The 20,882-nt window shown below is 54.5% G+C and overlaps 6 protein-coding genes across 6 annotated transcripts; 1 reads left to right on the top strand and 5 right to left on the bottom strand.

Annotated features, from left to right (window-relative positions):
* Positions 1–1,054: 1,054 nt before the first annotated feature.
* UMAG_10055 (uncharacterized protein) lies at positions 1,055–2,959 on the bottom strand (the record flags this gene model as incomplete). The annotated part of the gene is made up of 1 exon (XM_011390481.1): positions 1,055–2,959. The coding sequence occupies one exon, from the start codon at positions 2,957–2,959 to the stop codon at positions 1,055–1,057; it is 1,905 nt and encodes a 634-aa protein (XP_011388783.1).
* A 1,209-nt stretch (positions 2,960–4,168) lies between these two features.
* Positions 4,169–4,675, bottom strand: UMAG_02119 (uncharacterized protein; the record flags this gene model as incomplete). The annotated part of the gene is made up of 1 exon (XM_011390179.1): positions 4,169–4,675. The coding sequence occupies one exon, from the start codon at positions 4,673–4,675 to the stop codon at positions 4,169–4,171; it is 507 nt and encodes a 168-aa protein (XP_011388481.1).
* A 1,154-nt stretch (positions 4,676–5,829) lies between these two features.
* UMAG_02118 (uncharacterized protein) lies at positions 5,830–7,710 on the top strand (the record flags this gene model as incomplete). Its single annotated transcript, XM_011390178.1, has 1 exon — positions 5,830–7,710. The coding sequence occupies one exon, from the start codon at positions 5,830–5,832 to the stop codon at positions 7,708–7,710; it is 1,881 nt and encodes a 626-aa protein (XP_011388480.1).
* A 465-nt stretch (positions 7,711–8,175) lies between these two features.
* On the bottom strand, positions 8,176–9,756 carry UMAG_02117 (uncharacterized protein; the record flags this gene model as incomplete). Its single annotated transcript, XM_011390177.1, has 1 exon — positions 8,176–9,756. One exon carries the CDS (start codon positions 9,754–9,756, stop codon positions 8,176–8,178), a length of 1,581 nt encoding a protein of 526 aa, XP_011388479.1.
* A 2,114-nt stretch (positions 9,757–11,870) lies between these two features.
* UMAG_02116 (uncharacterized protein) lies at positions 11,871–17,249 on the bottom strand (the record flags this gene model as incomplete). Its single annotated transcript, XM_011390176.1, has 1 exon — positions 11,871–17,249. One exon carries the CDS (start codon positions 17,247–17,249, stop codon positions 11,871–11,873), a length of 5,379 nt encoding a protein of 1,792 aa, XP_011388478.1.
* A 1,383-nt stretch (positions 17,250–18,632) lies between these two features.
* UMAG_02115 (uncharacterized protein) lies at positions 18,633–20,242 on the bottom strand (the record flags this gene model as incomplete). Its single annotated transcript, XM_011390175.1, has 2 exons — positions 18,633–20,038; positions 20,143–20,242. The coding sequence occupies 2 exons, from the start codon at positions 20,240–20,242 to the stop codon at positions 18,633–18,635; spliced, it is 1,506 nt and encodes a 501-aa protein (XP_011388477.1).
* Between the last annotated feature and the right edge of the window lie 640 nt (positions 20,243–20,882).

Genomic DNA, 20,882 nt, shown 5'->3' with positions numbered 1-20,882 from the left:
TCGCAACGCTTTACGCTTTCGTATTTCCGGTTTGAATTCTTCAATCACAAATAGAACTACGGACATATTTATGACTTAAGACTTACGCTTGATTGGTGATTCCGTCATTCACGATTTGTCCTCGAAGCAGAGCCCTCAGAGCTCTATTTTTGCAATTCACGATTAACGTGGTATTCACGATTGAAAATAAAATAATAATTTGCTCGTCGTCACTCAGACTGACGACTTGGACTGATCAGAACCGTGAACCGTGAATCGTGATTTTTTTATATTTTTATAATCGTGAATCGTAAGTTGTGAATTGTGAATTCGTGATGAATATGTTGAATAAATGCACGCGCGCTTCAGATACGCACGACTCGAACCTAACTTAACTTGACCAACCACGAGTGAAAGAATCCCGAATTGCTTGCTTGCGTCTTGTCTTGCTTGATTGGCCAACGCTGGACACGCAGATCATCGTCGTCACTGTGCTGTAGCATAGGAAGCGATATGTTGTCCAGCCTCCATTCAATCATGCGCAGGGACAAACGTGCATCCCGCAGAACCCGGACGCGTCTGGCGTCAGAAGCCAGATAAGCACGACGTTCGAATGGCCTACTCGTGAGTGTGCCGTACAGATCTGCCCTTTGACGACATTCCGCAAGGCCCCGAACCAAAGCGGTAAACGTCGTAGTCGGCTCCCACGACGTAATTGTGCATTTCTTTGGTTGCCTTTCCCAAACCAAATAAACAAATCAGTCAAACAAATATTCAACTTGGATAAAGACAAAACAAAACAAAATTCATGCTTAACAAGTCGTAAGTGTCTACTTGCCCACAACGTTGTTGGCTTTTCAGTGTAGCATCCAGTCACAGCTGTCAGTCATTCACGATTGGCGATTGCTCAGGCCTCGCCACTCACACTGCTGAATTGCCAAAATTGGAAAACGACCTTCACTAGAATTAGCATCAGGGACGAGCGTGTCTAGCATGTTTGCGTGACAGCGTTTACGAAACGATGGTAAACGATGGCGAGAGCTCGTGAGGGTCCATGCCAGTCTTGAGTTCTTCCTCAAAAGGCGGCGCCTTTGGCAGCCAGCTGTCGCACCTCGGTAGCCGCCAACAGCACGCCGTCTGGGAACCTCTCAACCGCCTGCGCGGTGGAGCTGCCAATAGGCGTCCAGCTGACATTGTGACCCACACTCGCCAGGAAGGCGGCTGTCTGGTTGTTGAAGCCCACAAAACCTCGGATGGCTGCCGCCGCACTCTCGAGCGTAGTCTGGTTAGGGCTCAGCTGGTCGTGCCACCTCGGCTCAGCCAACGCTGCCTGCGCATCTTGTCCTTTGAAGAGCACATTGTACGCCACTTGTGTGACAGCAGTGATGATCCTTGAGCCTCCAGCCGAACTCAGGCTGAGTTTGAGCTCACCAGTGCGAACCTCTTCCGCAATCACTGCCGAGATCGACGACAAAGGTCGCTTGCCAGGCTCAATGTAGTTAGCTGGAGTCGCAAGGTATCCGAAGAAATTCGTCTGGCCAGGGCTCGAGGCATCGTCCAGTTCGTTGTTCAGAGGAAATCCGTGCTCCGTCATCAGCTGACTTCCCCAGAACGTGTTGATCGTCGTCGTCAACGAGATGGCCATCCCGTCCGCATCCACCACCGTGATGGCCGACGTGCCGTGGTCCGACTTGACTTCGGCATTCTTATGGTCCGGAATGTAGTGAGATGCGCTAAAGGTTCGAGTATCGCTAATTTGGTTCTTGTTCTCTTTGCTGAATGGCAGCTCTAGGTACTCGCCCTCTAGACGAGAAACGTTCTTGACAAAGCCAGGATCTCCATAGTTGGTGCGCTGGCCATAAGAGAACTTGTTGGCCTCGATGAGTCGGTGCGTCGAGACGTTGACGTTGCTCAGATCCTCCTCTCCATCAACACGGAATTGATCAACCGTCTGCAATGTCGAAAGAACAACGCTTCCAGAGGAAGGCGCCACTGTGCCAAACAGTCGATACTTGCCATCCCGTAACGTAACGTTTCGAGGGTTTCGGTATTCGACTTTATAGTTGGCGAGGTCGTGCTTGGTCAGGATGCCTTTGAGAACCTTGTTGTTAGCAATGGTGTCGACAATGTCATCAGCGATCTCGCCGTAGTAGTACGGATCGACACCCTTGCTGGCAATCAATTCCAGCGTCTTTGCAAATCGCTCTTTCTTGATGGTATCGCCCAGCTGAGCCACCTTGCCATTCACACAGTAGAATCTGCTCCAGCGCTTATCCTTGCAAAGGAAGGGATACTGAGTTGTGTTCAATGCCTTGGCAAGCTCGGCGGTGACCTTGAAGCCTCGTCGATTCAGCGTGATAGCCGGCTCAAACACCTTTGACCATTCGAGTTTGCCATACTTTTGATGAAGATCCCACCAGGCCTTTGGCTCGCCGGGCACACCCACCGCCAAACCTCCATACAGCGATGCATTCTTGACCGGATTGTTGGTGTACATATCCTCGGTGGCAGCGGCAGGGAACACCTCGCGGAAGTCTATATGGACATAAGTCGATGTCTTGCTGCGAGCATCATTGGGGTTGCTTCGCTTGCGATTGGTGCGGTCATCATTTGTGATGGGAGAGCGCAGAACTGCATGACCTCCCCCACCCAGTCCACTGTGGTACGAGGCGATCGAGCCAACACAGAGCGCGGTGCCAATAATCGAATCCACCGCAGAGCCTCCCTGTTGCAGGAGCTGCGCACCAATGTTGGAGCAAACATCCACCTCTGATGAAACAGCGCCATGTTTCCCCTCGACACTGTACTCAGCCGAGTTGCCCTGTGAAGCCGCACCATAGAATGACGGCTGCTTACCATTGTTGCGCGACTCGCGATCGACAATGCCATGGATGGGTGAAGCCGACGTTTGGCTTCCTGCTGTAAGCACAAGGGCCCCCAAAATGGCAGCCCAAGTGGAGAGATCGTTTCGTAGCTGCATGCCAGAAGATTCAACCGTCGCTGCGCGTTGATTGCATGAAGAAGCAAGAAAGGAGCTTCGCCAAGCGCAATTCTTATATGTGAGTGTGAGGAGCACCAGTGAGATGGAAACAACGTGAGTGGGAGACGCTAGCGTGCTCTGCGTCACGAGGCGATCGTCTCGCCAAGTGGGTTCGAAATCAGCATTCGTGATTGATTGTCTCTGAGCCCGAGACCAGACAGAATTGCTACGAATTCGTGATTTGTGGTTTGGTGGGCACGGCTAAAAGCATCTACGAGCGAGCAATAAGCAAAGTCGCGCTGACCAAAAACGGCCTTTACGCCGGCGGTACCAACAGTTTCGATCCCATGTCACGTTGATGTCTAGGCAGCCTCGCAACACATGCACGATTTTGTTGTTTCCACGACGATTCACTTACGTTATCACGTTGGGTCAGATAGGCGGCTTTCAGGTCGCGCCTCCCTTGCAGACTCATTTCCTCCTCGTCGGTGCTGCAGCCCTACTCGTGACTGAAGCTGTCATAAAACAGAAGCGACCAAATTTGGTGGGTCACATTTGGTGGGTGTTGGGGGACGACTTTGGGCCTTGCTTGAACACAATGACCAAACCAAAACGCTTTTGTCTGATGCAGAAAGCACGCAAGCGGCGGGTAACCAAAGCTATTTTTTCTTCGGAGCTCGGCTGTTCGCATCTCGCTTACGCCATGCAGCAAGAACGGCACTTGGATCCTGGACAACAGCGAATGGCACTCGTGACTGATAACATCGACGCTGTTCTAAAAGTGTCGTTGGCCAAAACGTAGGAGCCCATCCCATACTTTTGTGCATAAGTTAGTTATTGCTGTCTCTCAAATCTGTGCCATGGTGGTGATGGCGGGCACAACTCGAAAGCTGCACTCGTGACTCGTGATGCATGGCACAATTTGGCATCTGCTCGCGTCATATTCACGATTCGTGATTGTGCGTCTCGTGCGGGTGTGAATTTGTATCATGTCTTTAGACAAAAATCCAATCACGAATATGAATCGTGAATGGCTCGACGGTGGGCGCAAGACGCGCGCATCTTTAATTCCTACATCGATCATCGACCCTATTCCTGCTCCCATTAGGAATAGCTAGAGTCACAAGTGTGAGCTATCGAAGATGCGCTTCGTAGTCGGGCCAGCTCCAATCACGAATGCCACAACATATCGATGCTGGCCAGTCTGCTTCAGTGAGCTGCACGGAAACGATTGATGACATCTTGCATTCTCTCAAGCTGCGCAGCCTGTGCACCCGCCGGCCAGATGTCGAACCTTAGCAGCTTTGCGCCCCTTCTATCGATCTTCCAGAAGATGCTGGCATCGTATTGTCCGAGTTGCCCTTGTCGCAGGTTCCACCGGATCGCGGGGCCTCGGTTGCCCGGAATAAGTGTCATGGCGTACGAAACACTACGCTTGTGCTCCACGGCGTACGGGCCATTTCCGTCTTGAAGGGCATATTCAAGAGCTCTTTGTTCCAGATCTGGATGACTGACGACCAGGTGTGAGTAGAAAGGGATCCCACTTTGGGCATCGTAGCGCCAAACCTCGTATAGGAGACGATATTCCTGGCTCCAAGTATTGTAGATGGCCTTCTCGGAACCAGTCAGCTTCGGTGCCGCAGCGGCTGTAGCCACATCGAGACTCGCAGCCAAGAAAAGGGCCACGAAGAATGAGACTAGAAGAGAGAACCTCATCCCGTCTGCTCAGAACGCGGTGCGATACCTGAGGACGAAGCCTTCTGAACTGAGCTGGGCCAGCATGCTTTATAGACCAGCGTTGAGCAACTCAAGCGGTTCCTACCCAACGCTAAAAGAAGTCGACTCGTGTTCGTTGTTACAAAGTACATGTTTCCGCTTTCATCAGCTCACACATGTTGTTGTCTTCCCACACAAAACAGACCGGAGACAAATGCAAAGTGTCTTGATACAGGCCCATGCTGTGTGGTTCAAAGCCCGTCTCCCGGTCTGACGTTACAACGGGACTCGCATCCCAATATAGCAAGACCTGAAGCACAGCCCAGCACAGAGCGCTTCCATAACGATAGACTCGAGATTACCGAGATGGCCAATCTTGGTTGTCACATACAGCGTTTCGGATAGGACAGAATAGCAGCTCACAGTGACACAGAATGTCAGCAGATGCGCAAATGCAGTAGGACTTGGTCTGCAGCCACGTGACGTCAAAAGCCTGCTCACGCTCATCGCCTGTTCGGACTCGACGGCGCGAGGCTGCAGCAAATGCAATAAATGATCCTTGATGAGGCATCTGGCACAAACCAACCGCTATACGATGCTGCTCAGGAGCTCACTCGTGAATGAACATGAGAACAACAGACTGTGTGCAGAGCTTGTTGGCACAGCCAATGATGTGACGGCAGCGCGAAACGTAGCGACGAATGCGCAGGTGCTAAACAGGGAGCTGACAGAACTTAATTTCTAGCGTACCACCAATCTGCACAGACTCGACCGGCGGTAGCTAATTATGAAGCTGTCTATGGTCGTGACCTGGTAGCCTGGTAGCATGGCACGCGTACCTGAACATGTGACCGGATCGCCGAATGTCGCGAAAAGCCGGTCCAAGACCGACAATCGTGAATCACGAATCACGAATAGTCCGTGCAGCGCTCAAGCTCATTTGGTGGACAAGTTAAAAATCGAGCTCTCGTCCTTCTCGTGCTTCCATCCCATCCCTCATCATCCTTTACGGCTGCTTTATTGGCCCTGTTCAAGAAAGCGTCGTTACCGAATCGCATTGCCTGACTTCTCGAGTCCATAATCTCGCTGAGCAGCCGCGTTGCTGAAGTGTTCAAGCCCGCCATCTAGAATTCGTGTAGGGCAGTATAAGAACCATGGACAAGAACAGTGCCAACGGCGGTCCACCGAGCTATGCAACCACATCCGCTTCCACATCGGCGCCCTCAGAGACAGTAGTGACTTTATCGGCAGCTGCAGCGCCGCCCTTGGTGATGCCAAACGTAGCTACATCGTCGCTCGATTCTAGCGCCGATGTCGAGCCTCTGCGCAGCGGTGAGCATCTTCCGCATGGCGTGACGCCCAAAGAAGCAAATGATCCTGCCTCGGTATACAGCCAAACCAAGGTTTCGCTTGAACTGCCCTTGATCACAGCTAGCAAGCGCATCGACGGACCCCCTCCTCAATCTGCCCCTTTGCCTTCCTTCTTGTTGCACTGCACGCTGTTTGCCTCGTACGACATCAATACGCCTCACCCGGTCCCGTTCCGCCAGTCCGGTTGCCCAGCCACTCACTCTCGAGGCGAGACCTCGGCAACTTCCAAGACCAAGGTGACTCAATCCGTCTCGAAATTGCGCAAGCGCCTTGGTGTGCAAATTCCTGTATCCTATCTGGGCAGCCCGGGGTTTAACCCGAGCTCGGCAACACCATCAGCGCCGTACGATGGAATGTTTGCGTTTCTTGCTCATCCGCAGCCAAGAAATGGGGCAGACATGATCGCTCGCTCCGGCAACGTGGGCCGATATCGTCGAGTCAGTCTGTTCCAGGCGCAAGCCAGAGAGATGACTGGTATCGTGTCGAGGCCGTTGATCGAGAGAGTGTTATCTACCATGTATGCGGGACAAGGCAGCTACAACCACATGGCCGCGTTCGGTGCCGAAGCCGTGCTGCGCTACTCGAACAGAGTTTCTTATCCGGACGTTAGCGGTACTGCTGGTGACGATACCGAGCCCAAGTCTGGCTGGCTGGCCAAGCTCAAAGCTAAAGCTAAAGCCCACAACATTGGCACTGACAAAACCAGCGGCACGTCCGACTCGAACCGACTCGAGCAGGTCAAGTCGGCTGAAAGCATGCGCGCTATCTCTACGACGAGCGCCGGTCAGAGCTCTGAGGTGCGAACAGTGAAAACAGCCATGGTGTTTGCTACCATCGATCTACTCGCACCTCCACCGCGACTGCTTGAAACAGGCGGACCTTACCCTGTCGAGATGAACAAAGCTTCTGATGCCGATCTTGGCATGTCGGCTCGCTTGATCAGCGAGTTCGACCGTGGATCGGACGAGGAGAGGTTTCACAAGTTCTTTTTCACCCCCTCGCAAGCGGATGATGAGCTGTGCGCCGGCATGCTGCGTGCCCTCGAACGCAGAGGTGCCATCTGGGTAGAAGCAGGAAGGCTCATCACTCCCAGTTCCAGGAACCCGAATCCGCGCGAGAGAGCAAGGTTCCTCGTCAAGGGCCTGTTCCCAGAACGCTTTGTCTATCGATGCAAATACTACCGTGGACGCAAGTTTGAGCCGATGCCCAACGATCTCGCTGCCAAAGAAGTCAAGAAATTCGGCGCTCCCCTCATCGTCCACCTCGTTCCCGAGCGCACAGGAAACGAAGGCATCGATCTGAACGACTACCTTGGCTCTCAGCCGTCGACAGCATCTGCGTCGACCGCCGCCGACGAACACGGAGCAGGCCTGGATTGGGAATGGGACGAAAACGATGATCTCACACTCAACCATCCATCTGCTGCTGCTTCTGCAGACCAAGCTGCACAAGCACGTGCGCCTCCCCCGGACTACGTTTCCACTCAGAGAGAGCTACTCAGCGGTTATGGTATTGAGTCTCAGGCAGCCAATGCGCTGATTGATGCCGAACAGGACTTTTTCCAAGGATGGAGCATCGGTGTCACTGAAGAGCCGTTCAGGAACGGCGGCTACTTTGAGAATATGAGCACCGGAGGCGCGCTGTGGGCAGTTGCCGCGTTCTAGCACAGTCACCCATACACGATCACAGTTTCATGGTGTCGAAGTTGGGTCAGTCACGAATGCGAATCACCACACGAATGTGTATGCTACTCGAACAGAGCCTGGCCCGCAATCCAAGTGTTTTCAAGTGTGCGTTGAGCTTGAGTGCTCGCTCGAACGCATCTGTGTTGGCGCACTTGAACCACTGCAGCAGAGCCAACACGATGAGTTCTGCGTAGATCAACTTGCTCACATCACGCATATCCGGCAAACCACAAAGACGAGGCCAGCGGACAAGGTGCAATGCGATGCGACTGACTCACATCAAAACGTCAAGCAGGCTTCGGTCGGCTACGAAGAATGACAGACGGTTGCGGGAAGGACAAGAAATACAAGACGCAACGGAACTCGGAAACTACAATGTCCATAGGAATAAACAGGTGCGGATGCGAGATGCGAGATGCGAGATGCGAGATGTGAGTTGCGAGTTTAGGCGACTGAGAGTTTGGCAAAGAGCTTGAGAAGTGCTTTTCTGGATTCGCGATACTCGCCCATGACGAGTCTGCCGACGGTGTGCTCAAAGTCGGGCCTGCGCTTGACGCGGTCCCAGTTCTCGGCAATGTAGTCGAGGTGCGCACGCTGTACCTCATCGAATCGGTCGACGAACGGACTGAGCAGATCGGCCAACACAGTCTTTGGCGACAACTCTAGGCAGATGTGGTCGAAAGCCTTGGTGGCCAGATCAGCTAGTCCGAGCTGCCGACCGACGCAGTAGGCAGCCGTGGCGGAGAATACGGGCGGAAAGCTCGACGTTTTGCAGACGCGCAATGCGGGAAGCTCGACGATCTCGTCATCAAAGTCGTCGTCCTCCTTGTCCGTGTCCTCCTCCGACTTGGCGCGGTCAGAGCCCAGCGACGAAGCTGAGGCGCGCCGGCTGAGGCGCTGACGCCGGTTGCGAACAACAGGCAGACGCGAAGCAAACGTGGCGTGGCCCGTGTACAGGTAGAAGACCAAAGCTTGGAGCGTAGCAGCCGAGCATCCAGTCACCTGGACCTTAACAGCAGAAGGACTACGTGCGGCCGAAGCTGTGGCGAGATCGTTGCCGGCGCTGTAACGGCGTACGCGGCTGCGGCCGCCAAGCGTGCCTTCGTTGTTGTAGTCGGTGCCGGAAGCGTTGCCGACAGGGATGAACGGGGTGACAGCATCTACCTCGGCCGAGGGCGAAGTCTTGTCTTTGTTCATAAACTTGATCAGCTTGGACAAGCGCGACGACGATCGTGAAAAAGTAGGCGGAGCAGAAATCTCGAGAGGCGGCGCGGGAGCCACACCGCCAGCTACTTTGCTTCTGGAGCCGAGCGGCGACGGCTCGTCGAGGTAATCATCCTCCAGATGGTCAGTGTCCTGATGAGCTTGGCTGTGCTCGTCATCGTGGTAACGCCTGGGCTGCTCGACGAGCGAGTCGGCATACTCTTCGTCTTCGGTCTCGTCATCGTACTTGCCAGGGTATCGCTCGTCGACCTCGCCAGCCTCGTCGCCGTGGTCGTTTTCCAGACGCGAGCTGCGGCCGTAGTCGACCAAACCAAGGCTCTTTGTCGATCGACCGCTAGACTGAGCGCGCAGGGCGCGTTTGGGCGCAGCGACGGGTTTCTTCTTAGCAGCTGCATTGGCGGCAGCAGCGAGAATCTGCTCGCGCTCCATCGTGTCGAGCTCGGCGCGTCCCGTGACTCTGATCTGACGCATCAGCGCAGGACAAGCCTTCTTCAGTACCTTGGAGTTGGCATAGACCACCTCCTCCTTCTTACCGCCGGCACTGACCACAAGCTCGAGGTCCGCCCAGGGCTGGCCAAAAATTGCGCTATGCACAGCGTGAAGAGTCTGCTCGGCTACGTAAGGAACCAGCGTGAAGGCATCAGCAGGCTCGACCTCGTCGATCTCGACATGTCCGGCAACTTGGTTCTCGTCATCTTCAGCAGCCTCAAGGTAGGCTTTGCGAGCCACCGACTTGCGGCCAGCAGTTGTTCGAGGCAAGGGGAGCGGCTTGTTGGCTCGGTGAGTGTCGACAGCAGCCATAGTGTCTAGAACTGGCAACGACACAGAGTATATGGGTCCGAGTTAAGACAACAAGGGGGATTCAAAGATCAAGGTGGCGGTAGAAAGGCTCGAACGGGAGAGGACAGAGACTTGAGGCGGGCTCACGACGGCTCACGTTATATACGAGCGAGGCCCGAGCGTTGAGCGAATCACATGAACGAGTGGCATTCCAGCGACGCATCAGAGAGACCGGACCACTCGCATCGCGGGGCTTGACATTTGTGCACGGTGGTGAGGGCATCCAACCCAAGGTCCACGTTAACCGTTGCCGAGCTTGACAAGCGCGAGGGGGCGGAATAATCAGTGGGGACCGCTTCGAGAAGCTCTTTGGATGTGAAACCGCGCTGCGTTGCTCGAGGATCGGAGACAACATGACGCTCGCGCACACACCACAATCGCCGAGTTGGACTCGTCTGAGCTCCCACCGGCGCCGGTTGGCGTGCTCCAAGCAGAGGCGGACATGATTCACGATTCGAAAACGTCAAATTGTGGCAAACCAGTCGTCAGTGTTCCTCTAGCGTGTTTCAGGATCGCGCAGATTTCGATATCAAGAGGCCGACAGGGTCCTTCGCGTATGAGACACTCGCTTGCGTCTGCACGATGGTCGGAGGAAATGCAATCGTGAATCTTCCAAGAGACCCTGCAAAACAAACACCATTACACGGACGCTCATGAAAGACGTGTTGGATGATTCTTGTCGTTCATGCTGGTTCAGCTACACTTCTGTACAGCATGCAAGTCGTGCTTTCATGCCTGGTGGGTCTGCTTCGAAAGCTGGTCAGCAACGAGCTGTCTATGTGCAGTCAAACGAGTAATGACTCCAGGCTGTCTAGCAGCTTGCAGCGGTGCACCAAAAGCCAGCAACCTCCCCGCTCAAAGACGAGCACAGCCAAGAGTCACACAACACCAAGCGTGCGGGGAATGGATGTACTCGTGACTCTTGATTGGCCTTTTACATTTCCGGAGCGCGCCTCGCCTCGATCTACCAATCAAGCATAGCACGACATCTAAGTGTATGGGCGGAATGAGTACGATCGATACGGCAGCGCTGCAAGCAGTCGTGAGTGTCTTGGGCGCCAAGAATAGCGACACGGGACGCCTTCTGATTCGTGATTTGTTCGTGCGTTCGTGTTTCCCTCGATCGCGATTTGTGATTCGTGGTTCGTGATAGCGAAATCACCATCGTGAATCGTGAATCGTGAATCGTGAATCGTGAATTCAGCTGTCGAATTCTGCCTTGTGTGATTCTGGTCTTCGCGCACGACGATTCACGATTGCGAGCTAGCCACAGCAATGACCGTCGGAAATCCGGCTATGGGAAAGTTTGCTCGCTGTTCGTTGGTCTCACCCTAACCCCCGTTGCTCGCCGTCACATACTCGTGATTCGGGATCCAAGATTGAAAACTTGGTGCAAACAAAGACGGATTCACACAGACCACTACGACAAGCGGTGGATGTCTCGCGCGCAATTTCCCCGAAAGCGCTATCTGCGCTGCGTCCGCCAATCGCAACACACACTCTCCAGACCGTTCGAGACAGTCGCCAAGCGCATCGAGCATGGCTCGACATAGCTCGTTTGTCGAGATGTTCAGTACCTCTCATCAACGAATTTCCATGTGTGAGCTGTGCACCATGAATCAGAATGGGCTCATTGTGAAACTGCCTTTCGAGCACGTGGAGAGGATGCACGTTGACATCGAGCGCGCAGGAAAGAATCGTGCATTTCAATCATGATTCAAAATCGATCGGCCAGCCTCATTCCGCCCTCGCATACCAGCCGCAAGGCAAGCGAGAAACCCTTCTGCACTCGCTCTCTCACGCCCCCTCTTGTGCTCGCCGTGCTGTTCGAGGCTCCTGTACACATCGGCGTGGTGATCTTCAAATCGCCAAAGTGTTCATGGGCCCGTGCAACCTACTTGACCGCTCTCATACAGATGCGACAGCGTCAACTTCGCTGGTGCGTCTCATTTGCGGTAAGCGGCTTCGATGCTTTGATGCTTGAGTATTCTAGCTGGTGAGAGACGAGCAGTGAATGGAAAATTCCTGCTGTCTTGCAGACTCTTGTAGACATGTGCAGGAACTTGTCCTCGGCATCATGTGCGCAGCTCCAGAATCGCTTCTTCATAAGCTGCGGGGAAGTGCGCGGCAAACATGTCGCCCCGCAGTTCCGGAAGACTGAAGAAAGCAAGCGGACTCTCGACATGATAGATGTGCTTGTCGTTGATCCAAATGCAACGTCCCGGCGGCACCAAGGGGCCTCCCTGTGCAGCTTCCGAGCGCAACGTCGCCGTGTCCAGGCCCTGCCGCCTAGCCGAAAGTGCGTGTAAAGGTGCCTGATCACGCTGCTCAGGACCTACCCAGGGAGAAGGTGGGATTGGTGCTCCGGATGTGCTCTCCGCGTCCAATCGTGCCTTGATAGCGGCGTACAAATCGCTTTCGACTTCGCAACGTAGCGACCAGAGCTGCTCCTCGATTCGCTCCTTTCGGTGTAGCATCACATCGTCCGGATTTTCTGCCATCCGGATGGATCGCCAGTCCCAAAAGCTTCGTAAAATATGCACACGTGCATCGTCCTGACCCTCTGTTGATGCCATAGCATGACGACGTCGCACCCTCGAAAGAGCACCCAACACACGACGCAGCTCTCTAACTTGACCGTGTCCAACGCGAGGTATCACATCGCTGCCCAGCACCACCGTCGTCACCAGCGGCACGGATCCGAGCGCCGCTCGTGACGCTAGATCGGCCGTCATGGTGACAGGGCTTGCAAAGCTGACTGCGCGGATTGGTCGTCGTGCGGGCAGTCCAGAGGACATGTTGGTGACCCAGATGCCCGCATCGGGCTCAGCGCCATCCGGGATAAAGTACTCTGCAAGCAGCAGGGCAGCAGCACTGGCGATCGCGCCGCCCAACGAGTGACCGCAGAACATGACACCAAAGCCCTCGTTCTCTGCCAGTGCTTGGCGCAACGTGGCAAACAGCTTGCTTTGTGGCGAGACTAGCGCCTTGGCCGCACGCCAGATACCGGCATGGCAACGAAACTCCTCGCCTGGCGTAGGCTGTACCTGTGGCAGCTCAATCTCTTCCGTCTGCAGCTCCAAGTCGACAATGATGTCGGAGAAAGACTGCGTTCCGCGCACCGCGACGCAGACCACCTTACGCACGTAATCTCGCACAATGTAGAAAGTGGGACTGTAGTCGGCATCCGCATCGAGCGTCTGGATGTCGGCGTGCAGCACATCTTCAGCATTGAGACGTGACAGGTAGGCGAACGTCTGGCGCGAGAAGCGATCGCCGGAAGGTGTAAAAGTTGGAGGCAGATCCACAATATGCACGTGCAGGCCATAGGCCGAAATAGCAAGTCGACCGCACCACTTGATAGTCCGCACCAGATCTCGGTTCGTCTCCTTGAACGGTCGAAGATCGCGATTCTCTGATTTGGACAGCGAAGCAGACACCTCTGGCGAAGTCATAAAATCATACGCACGGCCAAAGTAGCCCGTGCTCGCTTGTCCTGGCCGTGTAGCATCGATCCGTGGCGTCTTGGCAAATTCGAGGATATCGTCACCACGATTGGTAACAATCATTTCGTCGTCACTGCTGTCATCGCCTTCATCTTCGTTCTCGACGTCGTTGGCGTCGTCTTCGTCGTGTCTACAGTCGTCCTCACCGCCACTAGAGCGATCGGATTCTGGTCTTGATCTGACGTCAGATCCTGGCCGTGATACTTCGCCATCGCCAAGTGGGTCGCTCCGTGCTGTATCGAAATCTGCTGTCTCGTATTGCTGCTGCTCGAAGTCCAACATGGGGTCTTGCGCCCACTTCGTCCTGTTCTCTGCAAAGGCAGCTCGCGATGCTGCGCGGTGAGCACCGATATCTAGCCGGTCAGAGCCGCGCAGCTTTTGCTCTTTGCTCTTTTGGAAGCGCGTCGATGGTCTTCTCCACCCATCTAGCTCCTTCAGTCCAGCACCTTCGGCTAGGTAGCGCTCTCGAGTGACGCTGTGCAGGCAGTAGAGTTCAAGAAAACCGCGCAGTACTTGCCATCGCGAGAGGCCCTTGGGCTTCCTGTGCCCTTGATGATCAAACGCCTTCATTGAGCCCTTCTCTTCGTGATCCTCCATTGCCACAGTAGCCCATTCTGCCTGGATGAAGCAGTAGGCCTCGACAGCACATTGTGCGAGCACAGTTTGACCTGTCAAGTTGTAGAGAATCCAACGAAGGAACCAAAGAAACAGTGAGATCCTCTCGTACAGCGAGTACCCAAGATCGACCAGGTGTGCTGCAACGAACACCAAGAATGAAAACGTGTGAACAAACAGGGCGGCGACGCCACCGTGATCTGGTCCGGCTTCTTGGTTTCCGCTGCTTGACAAATTTGTAGAGCCTCGAAGTCCCAAGTCGCCAATCAAAAACCAGAGGACGAACGAGCGCTGTCGGCCTGAAGAATCGACGTGGAAGGTGCCGTGATCAGCAGACGATCTGCGACTACGCGAGTCCGAGGACTTTATCTTTCTGTCGCCAGGTGGCATGGCCTCTTTTGATGCGTTTGTTGTTGGCGACGTATTGGAAACGCCAGTATTCTTGCTGTCTGAGCGCATCTCTGCAATGGGAGCATGGGCAGATTGAGCCGCGACGAGCATAGAAGAAGGGGTGAGCCGTAACGAGCCCTTTTTTGTTTCAGCACTTTTCGAAGGTGGTTTGTTCTCCGCCGTACCATCCTGTGCGGTCGATGGCGTTGGCCCTCCTCCAGACTCCGAGTCTATGCTTTCCGCCTCAGGCACGCTTAACGCCGCAAACGAGGTGTAGTCGGTCGCTGGTCCTGTCAGCGGCGACCTTGTCATCCCTATGGCGCGCATGCCACGCGGACTGTCGTACGTGAGCGAGCCACGATGCGAAGAAGCCGTGGTTTGAACGGGCGACGGCACGATTTCAATATGCGTCGGCACCAGACGAGGCGTTCCGGGTGCAAGACGGAGGGATGAGCTGCTTGTGTTGAGGTGAAGGTGAACCATAGGGGAGGAATGCATAGCGGAAGCATGTTGGTACGGCGTCCACGGTGAAGGAGGCAGGCTCAGCATTGTGGGAACCAGATGCGGCGTACGCGGCGATGAGTGAACATTCCGGGCAGAGAGATAGTCGCCATTGCTGGACGCAGCGGGGCCTATCGAGCTTCGAGGTTCACGGAGATCGATCCCAAGTGGCGTGAAGGGAGAGGGTGGCATGGATAGCTGCACGGGAAGCAGTCGTGGTGCGGCCGGGAAGTCGCGAAGCGCGGTGGTCTTGCTAGAGCTTATGGAGGACGGTCGCAGTAGCGGGGAGGAGATGGGTGGTAGATCTGGAGAAGCCAGCTCATCGTCTGGAATTTGGCTTGGATCAAGAGGCTCAAACTCAAACACGGTGTTGAGCTGTCGACCGGCAGCATCGATCGAATTGTTGCGCGAGCCACGGCGTGACAGAATGGCTTTCCGCAACGATGGCGACATGAATGGACTGGCAGAATTGACTGCCGGGCTTGTGTGTGCCTCTGTATCTGTTGCAGCTGGCGTCACTGCAGCGGTGGCCAAGCTAGTTGGAAGAGCTGATAGAGTTATGTCCGCAAGCTCTGACTTAAGCATTTTAGGAGCGTCGTCTGGGTCCTCCTTGGGCAACTTTGTGGTCTGGGCGGAAGACAAGCTGCCAGTCGAACCAGATCTCACGCGCGGTGGTCTTTTAGGCTCGGTGAAGCTGCGAAAGTACGCGGGAGCCTGTGGAGACCGCCTGGCCGCTTGGGTGCGCTTTGCAAACGATTCGGCAGCGTGTGCGGCTTTAACGAAGTTGGTGAGAGCAGTGAGAGGACCTACTTTGTGAGTGGGACGGTTGCGAGCAGCCAGTTTTTCGGCCTGCTTTCTCGCCTTTTCGCGCTCACGCATACGACGAACGCCTAGCAGACCTTCAAAGCTGGAAGCATCGCTACCGTTGTCGTCAAGTAATGGCGGCGGGAGCAGCAATGCACCTTCCTCGTAGCCATCGCCTGGTTTGGACCGCCACGAGGATCCGCCGTGCCATGCACCGGGCATTGCTACAGGGCTCGGGGGAGCCTCAGGAAGAGTCTGGTCATGTACTGCAGAGCCGATCCCGAATTCCGACCTTGAATGCTGACCGGGTCTTGGACGCCGCCCTGCCTTGAGAACAATTGTCTCTGGTAGGCGGCCCCAGTCAATACTGGCTTCATTCGTTGTGGTGTCGATACCGGCTTGCAGAATCAACTCATCGTCGTTTCCGAGCTCGTCGTAACTACCGAGACCTGTCATCTTTCCTTTGCCTTCGGGTCTGTAATCTTCGAGCTGTAAGAGTGTGGAAGGGGTTTGCTTGTGGCTGGCGTTTCCAACTTCGAAACTGAGTCCGCCGCGTCTACTGCGAACCTTGGAGAAGCCGTTGCGAGTGTCCTCTACCACAGCGCCTTGGCGGGTGAGCATCCTATCGCACATCTGAGCTCTACGCTCGGCAATGGTGGCGCTCTTGCTTGAGGAGAAGGGTTGTAAATTTCCGCGATAGGGCAGTTGGAGACGCAAACCGGATCTGCCGAGAGAGCTCAATGCGCTGGTCCAAGCTTGAACACCGTGCTTGGGACTGGGGTCCTGTCTGCCTGTTTGTGAGTCTGCACTCTGGGTTTTAGGTGCTCTGATGCCACTGTGTTCGTCGCGAGCAAAGGAAAGATTTGCAACTCGACCAGAGCTGTCCTTATGCAACAGGAGGGCGCCAAGCGCTTCGATGGCGCTTCCGTTACTCGGTCGCTTTCTTTGACTCCTTCTACGTCGAAGACTGCTAGAAGGTTCGTAGGAACCCAATGACAAGGAGCGAGTGTGTGATGGCTGGGCGTCAATTGGAAATCCTTGGGGTGACCGGAGAATGTCCCAATGATCGGAAGTATCAGGAGCATAGTACATTTCCGAGCGCGAGAGGATGGCCGAGACTGTGACATATCGCGCAGATGGGCACGGCACAGTTACCGAAGGCATTTGTGACTGTGCTTGGTCTGCGGGGATGTTATAATGAGTGTCACTATCCACAGGATGCTGTTGAGGCGGTGGCAAAGATGACGGTTGCGATGCACTGGCTATGTCATGTTGTGTCGAGGTTTGCTGTTGCGGATAACTGTGGGGATGTTGCCTGGGACTGCGACTAGCTTGTGGAGAGCTGGGCGGCGATGCTTCGAGACGAAAAGATGAAGGTGCGGCGCTGAGCGCTGGAGAAGCGCCTACGATGGACGATGCTTGGTATGATGGACCTGTGCCAGGGGTCACATTGAGTTTCAAGCTCGGTATACGCTCTAGCGAGGCGGATCGAGCGTTGGAGAATCCATGTGCAGGCGGAAGAGGCAAAAGATCGTCAATATCAAGGTCAGAGAAGACCCGCTGGTTCGTGGCTGCAGATGTGTGCGCAGCGGCATTGTCGCTAAGCGCTGCCGAATTGGCATTAGCGGTCGACGACATGATTCAGGAGTTAGAAGCGATGAGCCTTGCGGATGATGCTGCCGCCAATCTGACCAACACCGATGCGCCGGAAGAGTGCTATGGATCAGGAGACGATGTGGGAAAGGGTGTCAGTCCTTTCATCCTTGCATCGAGGTCTTCAAGAACGGTACGCCTGGCTGTGTCGACAAGGGCATCGAGCTACAAAGTAGTAGATGAGGCCTTTGTGAATCGTTGCGCGGTGTGCGCGAGAAGCGGGGAGCGGGGAGCTTGAAGACAATGCTGATCCGCAGATGAGCTGATCTGATCCGAGGTGAGAATGATCTTGAAGGTCAAGATGACAAGGTGGACGGTGAGTAACGTGATTGACAAGAGGCTGGACAATTGGAAGAGTCTTGAGTGTCTGTGAAACAGGACCAAAAAAAGGGTTCACAGTCTGCAGATCCGAAACTCGAAAATGACGCTCCAGAGTGGCATCAGCTGGCAAACACGATTCAATCCCCGATCCAATCGTTGACGAATCACGCATACTGAGAATCTGACCTCCCACCGCAGGCAACGGAGCAACGGATCGGCTGCCTGTGACGCCGCCTTGCAACCTGATGCGATTCACAGATTCTCGACGGTGTCGTATGGTCGTATGCTGGCATGCCGCGCAAAGTAAGGCACGAGGTCTTCGAAAATGCCTTGGTGCCTACACCACGCAGCTGTATGCACTGCCATGTAATGCCACAGGGATTCCATCAACTCGTGACTCAACCCCCTTTTTTCCCTTAATTTCTTAATTTCTTATTTACAGTATTTAGTTTTTCCTTTTTCGTTTCTGCAAACGTCGCGGCGTACGTGCCGATTCTGTGAGCGGATTGAGCCTGCAGCGCAGCCGATCGATCGCAGGCAGGAACATCGGCATAGCCGTCTTCTTCGGGCGTTCCGTACGATCAAGCCTGATGAAAGCCGTGAGACAACTCCTCTGGCTACCACACCCTGTCGCAGAACATTACAAGCTGCTATGTTTTGCTCAAGTGACGGAAGTAGATTGGTCTACTTTTCGATGAAATCGTGAATCACGAATGATATTTGACAATCCGCTATCGGTCTCGGCTACGGATGAAATTTCCCCACAAGAATCAGACCCTTCTGTCTGTTCTCTTCTCACCTTTTTCATTAACGGTTTGCTTCCAGAGCACGGTGAAGGGTGATGTCTGCAAGCTTCTGCTTCGTATCTGATACCCTACAACTTGGTGCTGGAAGAGATTCTGTCGGCTTGACCATACACGCAATCTCACAGTGATTCAGACAAGTGAGCATTACCGTCGAGTGGCATTCGTGATTGCCGTGGTGTTATGAATATTCCAGCGATGGCAGAATCAAGACCCAAGTCGGATTGAATCACGCAGACTGTGATCAGTGTCCCGAAGGGGGTGCTGTGCGTGCGGTGCCGTTCTTCCAGTATGATCCTTGCGGAAAACTGTAGTCTTCGATCGAGCTTTTGAGCATCTCGATGCTGTATCCGCCCTGAGCGTCCATCGGTGTGTTGTAGCAGCCAGCGCCATTGATACTAACAGGATAGACAAAGTGTTCGTGAAGATGGTCGACCCATTCGAGCACATTTCGCTCGTTGTTGGCGCTGATGCAGATGTAGTCGATCAGACTCAGATGCACCACATACTCGCAAAGCCCGACACCACCTGCGTGTGGGCAGACGATTTTGCCAAACTTTTTCGCCATCAGCATCACCGCCAAGATCTCGTTGACGCCCGCCAGTCGACACGAGTCAATCTGAACCACATCAATCGCATCGGCTTGAAGCAGCTGCTTGAACGTCATGCGATTGTGAGCGTGCTCTCCCGTTGCGACTCCAATGCCGAGGTGCTTGATACCTCGACGAATCGCAGCATGGCCCAGAACGTCATCCGGTGCTGTTGGCTCCTCGATGAACCACGGTCGGAGGTGCGCCAGCTTCTCCATGTAGTCGATCGCCTCTTGCACATCCCACACCTGGTTGGCATCAACCATGACCACGCAGCCTGTCGGTCCAGCATTTTTGCCCACCAGGCTCTCCGCCGAAGGCTGCTTACGCCCCGTTGGCATCTCTTTGGGATTGTCGACGATGGATCGCATCAAAGATAATCTTCGGATGTCATCCGCTACGTCGGCGCCAACCTTGAGCTTAAAGTGATTGAAGCCTTGTTCGAGTGCTGAGCGTGTGAGACGCGCGACCTTGGCGTCGTCGTAGCCCGACCAGCCTGCCGAGGTGGTATAGGCTTTGTACCCGTTGGCCACCATCTCTCCCTCTCGGTCCGCCTTGCCCTTGGCAGCATTCTGTAAGATCTTGAGCGCCTCGGCAGGGGTGATAGCGTCAGTGATGTAGCGGAAGGGAATGCACTGCACTAGCTCCTCGGGAGACATGTCGCAAATCAGCTTCCACAGAGGCTTGGCGCGGGAGCGAGCGTACAAGTCCCAGATCGCATTGATCACAGCCGCCGTGGCAAGGTGTACCACACCCTTTTCCGGCCCAATCCAACGCAGCTGCGGATCAGATACCATGAGCTGCCACGTCTCGCCCATATTGGCAAAGAGTGGCTCGATCTCTCGGCCCAGGAGCAGCTCCTCGACAATCGAGGCGATCGCCTGACAGCAGATCTCATTGCCTTTGCCGATGGTAAACGTCATTCCGAATCCTCGAAGCGAGCCGTCCTCCTTGACAGCTGCATTGATGGCTTCGTTCTCACGCCCGCGATAAGAGACTATCTCAGCGTCATCTTTGGGACTTGTGTACAGGATCAGGTAAGCAGCCGAGTAGTCGCAAGCTGTACGACGTGTCGCAGAATGAACAATGTAAGTCGAGTTGTTTGCTCAGTCTATTTGGCTCCTGGCTCCAGGTCTGCTCATTAACGGTGGCTTGTACACTTACACTTGTTCATAGCGTCCGTGCCATCTCCGGTGAGCGAAGTGGGAAAGCGTACATCGTGTATCGAATACGACGAGACGACCAGCGGCGATAACTTGGTCATGGTAGGCAAGGCGGTACTTAGTAATTTGATGTCAATCAAAGTGGACACGGCAATTGCGCAAGGGTAGAGTAGAATACAGAGCGGGGACAGCAGATAAAGGCCACGCTTTGCTGAAGACCACCCCGACTATATAGCCACCTTGCTCCCATCAAAGTCTGGCGGCTTGGTCTGCAGCAGTCAGCTATACAGTGCCTGGGCAGCCCTTGGGCGCCTCCGCAGGATCCTTGGTAACATTGCTGGCACGAGGCAGCCTCACAGAGGCTGCATACATCGCAGTTCACCTTCGTCTACAGACCTATCAAGACCGACTTCCTCTGTCCATAGTCGCCCTTTTGTCGGCGCCGACGCGAAACTTGATGGCAGAGTCGAATGTGGAGAGGGCTCGATCGACGTGGGGGAAAAGCTGCAGCATTTTCCTTGCCTTGACTCGTAGACATTCGTGATTGTCACTTCATGTCTTTGCTTTGTGTACTGTGACTCACACCAAGATGCCCTCCGCTTCTGTTAGCATGGCATCTCAGCAAGTGTCATCTCGATAAGTATACAGAAGCTGGCTGATTGATGTCAAGCCTTAACAAGCTTCGAGAAGTTGGCGGCTGCTTGTTCCAACATGCTCGTCGCGCGGGCAAGTGGGATAAAA

This window comes from Mycosarcoma maydis, chromosome 5 (assembly GCF_000328475.2).
Source record: "Mycosarcoma maydis chromosome 5, whole genome shotgun sequence".
Taxonomy (NCBI): Eukaryota; Fungi; Basidiomycota; class Ustilaginomycetes; order Ustilaginales; genus Mycosarcoma; species Mycosarcoma maydis.
Note: the sequence above shows the minus strand (reverse complement) of the source record. Positions and strands in the feature narration are given on the sequence as shown.